Source organism: Brachypodium distachyon, chromosome 1 (genome assembly GCF_000005505.3).
Source record: "Brachypodium distachyon strain Bd21 chromosome 1, Brachypodium_distachyon_v3.0, whole genome shotgun sequence".
In the NCBI taxonomy this organism is placed as follows: domain Eukaryota; kingdom Viridiplantae; phylum Streptophyta; class Magnoliopsida; order Poales; family Poaceae; genus Brachypodium; species Brachypodium distachyon.
Genome location: NC_016131.3, coordinates 6597934 through 6602819, shown reverse-complemented (window position 1 = coordinate 6602819; position 4886 = coordinate 6597934). Strand labels below are relative to the sequence as shown.

The window sequence follows — 4886 nt, the reverse complement described above, 5'->3', positions numbered from 1 at the left end:
CTCTGAAAATCTCGTAATCGATGCCGTTGCTACTCTACCTTGAGGACAGCAAGGGATTAACACATCGGTTTCTTGTGGGAAATGTGTACAAACTCTCGAGAGCGTCAAAACTAAGTACTTAGCCGTGTCCCCGGCAATGGACAATTTGAGCGACTAGATGTGGAGCTGTAAGAAAAGTCTCACTCGTTATAATTTCCTAATAAAATGAATGGTTTGAACTTGCGTTTAGGAGCATTGATGTGTCTACTCAATGTCCTCAGTTTAATAGAAGCATGGGTGTGTCTACCCCATGTCCAATAGTGATAAAATTCTATTTGATTTAAAAGATAAGATTAAATAACTAAACTTTTATGCAAATAGCCTTGAACCTCATTTTGCCACGTTATACATATACTTGGTAGGTTCTGATATAATTCCTGGTGAATCTTGCCAATACATTCAATGTATTGACCCTAGTGGCTGCATCGTTTAATGATGCAGGAAACTCCGACGACGAGTGAGTTGTACGTTCTGGTTGTTTGGGTTACGGGCTTATATTCCAACACGCTCTCACCGTGGTGTTGATGTGCCCTTGTATCTTTCGCTTTCCGTTGCTAAACAGTTGTTTTATTTCCGGCTAACCCGTGGGGTTATGCGAGTTGAAGTACTTTTAAATTCTGGATGATACGTTGTAATATTGAGACCTTTGTTCTATGATATTACATCTTGAAACTGTGTGTGATAATGAGTCGATCCAAGGACTAGCACTAAAGCACAGAGATCGAACCCGAGTACGGAGGCGGTCGCTTCAATTAGCTGAAGTGCATTTTTCTTTTGTCAATTAAAGGGAAGTACCAACAGAAACGTCCCTTTTAAAAAGATTGTCAGGAACGGAAGAGAAGTTTTATCTGAAAATTCCATGTGTTTTAACTTGTTGTCATTCCCACCATCAACTCATTTTTTTACCTGATCTTGTAACATGCACTCGAACAATTTAGTACACTTTACTTTATAGGAAAAAAAATATTTTTCTGCTTGTTTCAGAGATGGAACCATGCAGGTTTTCTCAATCCAGAGGTACATTATGCAAAAGCTTGAGCTAGCAAGTGATGATGAGGTGAGGCCTTTATATGTCTTTGAAACTTTTGCAGTTCCATTTTGATCCATTCTATGTACATGTATGGCGATGCTGAATCCGCTCTCTTTTCTTCTGAACCCCGTATTCGTCTGCGGGTGCAGGTGGAGATCTTATGCCATGGCATGCCAATATGCCCCTTAATGACGATGAGCATGAGATCCAGGTTCCGGTGGGTCCGGCCAAGCAGTTCGTTTACTACACGCATATGCAGAGTGCATTTTATTCTGGCCACCATTTGTTATGTGTCTGTGCGCGCGCGGGGGGCACGCGTGAACCTGCGTTTAGCCACCCTTCATTGCGCGAGTGTTTTTCTTTTTACATTTTCTTTTAGAAACTGACTAGCCAAATATTTATGAGATCGGTTACAAAGCGCACACCACACAGAAAAGAGAGAATATGTGCAACACACTGTCAAGAACTTGGTGCACAAAAAATTTAGTTCAAGATCTAGCAAAATGCTCAGTTGGCACCTTAAACTTGCTCTCGGAAGCACCTATGGTCAAAAATACGTCTAGCTAGTGTATTCTGCCGCCCTGCCTTGTGTTGGTCCTGAGCTCCCTAGTTTTTGCATATAGCCTCCTAGAACTTTGGAAGCCTCACATTTTTCATCCTTCGGCCCCTAAGGTTGTGTATCATTGGGGCTAGTCGGGCCGCATTGCATGGGGCGGTCCAGTTTTTTGGAGTGTTTGGTTCGCGAGGGGCTCATGGGCTGAGTGGCCAGGGAGGGAATATGCCCTCCAAGTACTTTTTTCGTGTGAGTCCATGAAGTTGGCCGAACCACGCGTCCCATGCTGGGCTCGCACATGGAAAAAAACATCTCACGCACCACATCGCTCGCGTGAGTCCTCTCATTTCCAACCCTACACCAGGCGAGTGCGGCGGCACTCCTCTCCTTCTTCTACAGGCCCTCTTCTCCTTCGATTTGGACTGAAGGTACCCACCGCATCGATGGAAATCCTCTAGAAATCTTTCTCCATTTGTCGATGTACTGCTAATGAATGGATCTTCCTTGTTGAGATTTCCCATTGAGTCAATGTTTATTTGGGTGTCAAATTGATTTGGTGTTGGCTGTATGCAAAATGTGTAATTGTTTTAGAAATCTTTCTCCATTTGTTAATTTGGGCTGTTGCGGCTTACATTTGATTGGTCATGGCTGCGCTTATGGTTGAGTCTAGAAAAAAGAAGAGCAAGACCACCCATTATCTATGCACCCATTGATGAAAGAGATATGATGCGCATGCATGGAGTATCTCGAAAACAAAATTTAGAGAGACGAGACAACTTGCAATACCCTTAAAGAGATTCAATGTCCTTGATGAGGCCAAGCACTTTCTTCCATACCCTTCTCAAGTTGACATTGTTCAAGCATGTTGCATCAGACATGCCTCGTATTTTCATCCTTCTAGCCCCTAAGTCCACGTGCACGGAGAGATCTAAGGATTTCCTTCCAAGAAGAACAAGTTCAGTTTTCTCTTGTTATGTGAATTCTTGATGGGCATATATAGTCTAATAGAAGCACCATATCCTTGCGAAGAGGCAATAGTGCACACATTCAACATCAAACTTCATTTACTACTTTAGGCTTATTTATTTTTGCATATTTGTATTGAATTTAGCAATGAGTTTTTTCTATTAGGTTTTTGTTGGTACATCAAGCTTTTTTGTTAATTTCATGGTTTTTTAGGGGTGGAAACGGACTTCTGCAAATGCCAAGACAAGGGCAAAACTATTGTTGATGTACCAGAAACCTCCAACAAACAGAGCGCAGACAATGTTGTACAGGTTTGATCTAGTTTTTCATGTGCCTGACTACACCTTTAGATTTGCAACATTTGTGTAAATGTGCACTCATATTGTGTAATTTAAGATGTACATAATAATGCAATTTATGTTGCGTTTTCATTGAAATTATTAGCTGGATCCTGCATCTGTGCTCTTGTTTTGTTATTGCTCCAATTATTGTGTCTATTGATTAGATTATAGATTTATAGTGGTGTTTTTTAAATTTAAGTTCATATATGGACCTGTTGTTATAACACTCTTGTTATATATGCTTGCATCCCGTATATTTCTAGCTACAACCCGTTTGGTAGCCCTGATTGAAATCAAAAAATTTATAGGATTTTATTTGGTTCAATTTGAATTTTGGATTCAAAATTCATGTTCGTCTGCCACATGGATTTGTAGTTAGAGACGATTCAAGATAAATGTTGGCCTTTAGAGAGGAATTTGGGTTAGTTATAACGTGAATCAATGAAATTTCACATCGAATTCTTGTGCCCAATTCTGCATTAGCCAAACAATTTGATTTCCAAATCCAAGATGAATTTCAGGGCCAAATGATAAGATTTAAACGGGCTCTATATGTTTCTGTACATTTTCACTGGAGTCCACGTAGAGTTTCCACTCAAGTTTCGATCCATCCGCTCTCACATCCCGAGACTCTGGTGGAAACAGGATTCAATTCGTGCAGCTCCGGTGCACGGCAGAAAAATCGAGCTCATGAATGGTCGAATGGATGATCACATCATTTTGCGGTCCACTCAAAACAAACTCATTTCACATAATCCAATCTCAGTACCAATTAAACCTTGTTGTGTTCGTGCTGTGTGACAGACACAGATAGATACACGACCTGACGACCCGTATTCTGAAGAAATTGAACCGATGATCTCGCTCTACAAAAATCATCCCGCGCAAGGCTTCATTAAGAAACTCAACTGATGAACTCGCCCCTTCAATTCTCCCCTTCAACTCCGACGAACCATCTTTTTTTTAGAAAAAACTCCGACGAACCATGTACCTCATTTCCCTGTCTGCACTCTCCACACCAACACCTGTTTACAGTTAGCAGTTGGTAGCACTTGGTACCTGCCCACCTACCCAGCGGACGCGACGCTCAGCTCAAGCCGCAAGGGCGCCGACGCGGCGGGGCTCCGCTTCCCCCGCGCGCCGCCGCGCAGGACGGCATGCCCTTGCGCGAACGCGAACGCGCCCGTGCCGCCCACCACCCGCATCATGCCCTTGTCCCCTTCGCTGCTCCCGGCCGCAGCCGCCTCGACGCAGATGCTCCCGGACATCGCGCCGTCGAACGCCAGATGCACCGTGTCGAACGCCGACATCGTCGTCTTCGCGGAAGAGTGGCCACGCCCGCCGGCCGGGAGCGCGAACCCGGAGGCCGCGCCGACGGTTCTCGACGCGGCATCCGGCCCCGCCGTCATCCGGTGGCGGAACACCAGCGCGCTCGGGCTCGCCGCCTGCTGTCGTTGTTGTTCTCCGTGCGCGCCCCGCTGCTGCTGCTGCGTCCCGGGTCCTGACGCTGACGCCGCCGCTGGATGGATGTACACCGTGATAGAACGGGTGCTGCCAGTAGTGCCCGGAGCCGCCGGAGGGGATGACTTTGACTTGTCGTGGTCGGGGGATCGGTGAGGGACAGGGGAGACCGTGGCGAGCAGGACGACGGCGAGGACGGCCGCGGCGATCACCGCGCAGAAGATCACCCTGCCTAGCATTATCAACAATCTCACCGTCGTCGTCGGCTCATTCTACATCGTGGTTTTGGTTTTCTCTGTGTTTGGTGGAAGCCAAATGCAAATGCAGCAGGAGTGGGCACCGCGGTGAACTGGCCTGGTGATCGATCGAGCATTCTAGCAGCGGCTTCGCTGCCACAAAGTGGTTGATTATTTTTTCTCTACTTAATCCACTGTGATGCTCAGGGTCAAACTTAAACTAAACCATTGACGAAAAGGGCGAATGTAGATGATGCCAG

At 45.5% G+C, this 4886-nt stretch overlaps 1 protein-coding gene across 1 annotated transcript; it reads right to left on the bottom strand.

The window, feature by feature from the left end:
* Positions 1 to 3624: 3624 nt before the first annotated feature.
* On the bottom strand, positions 3625 to 4886 carry LOC100833740. Its single transcript, XM_003559396.4, has one exon. The coding sequence runs from the start codon at positions 4627 to 4629 to the stop codon at positions 3997 to 3999; it is 633 nt and encodes a 210-aa protein (XP_003559444.1). The 5' UTR covers positions 4630 to 4886; the 3' UTR covers positions 3625 to 3996.

What these genes read in the sequence shown, in the direction of transcription:
- LOC100833740 (XM_003559396.4), bottom strand. Translation starts at nt 4,629, where the DNA reads ATGCTAGGCAGGGTGATCTTCTGCGCGGTGATCGCCGCGGCCGTCCTC.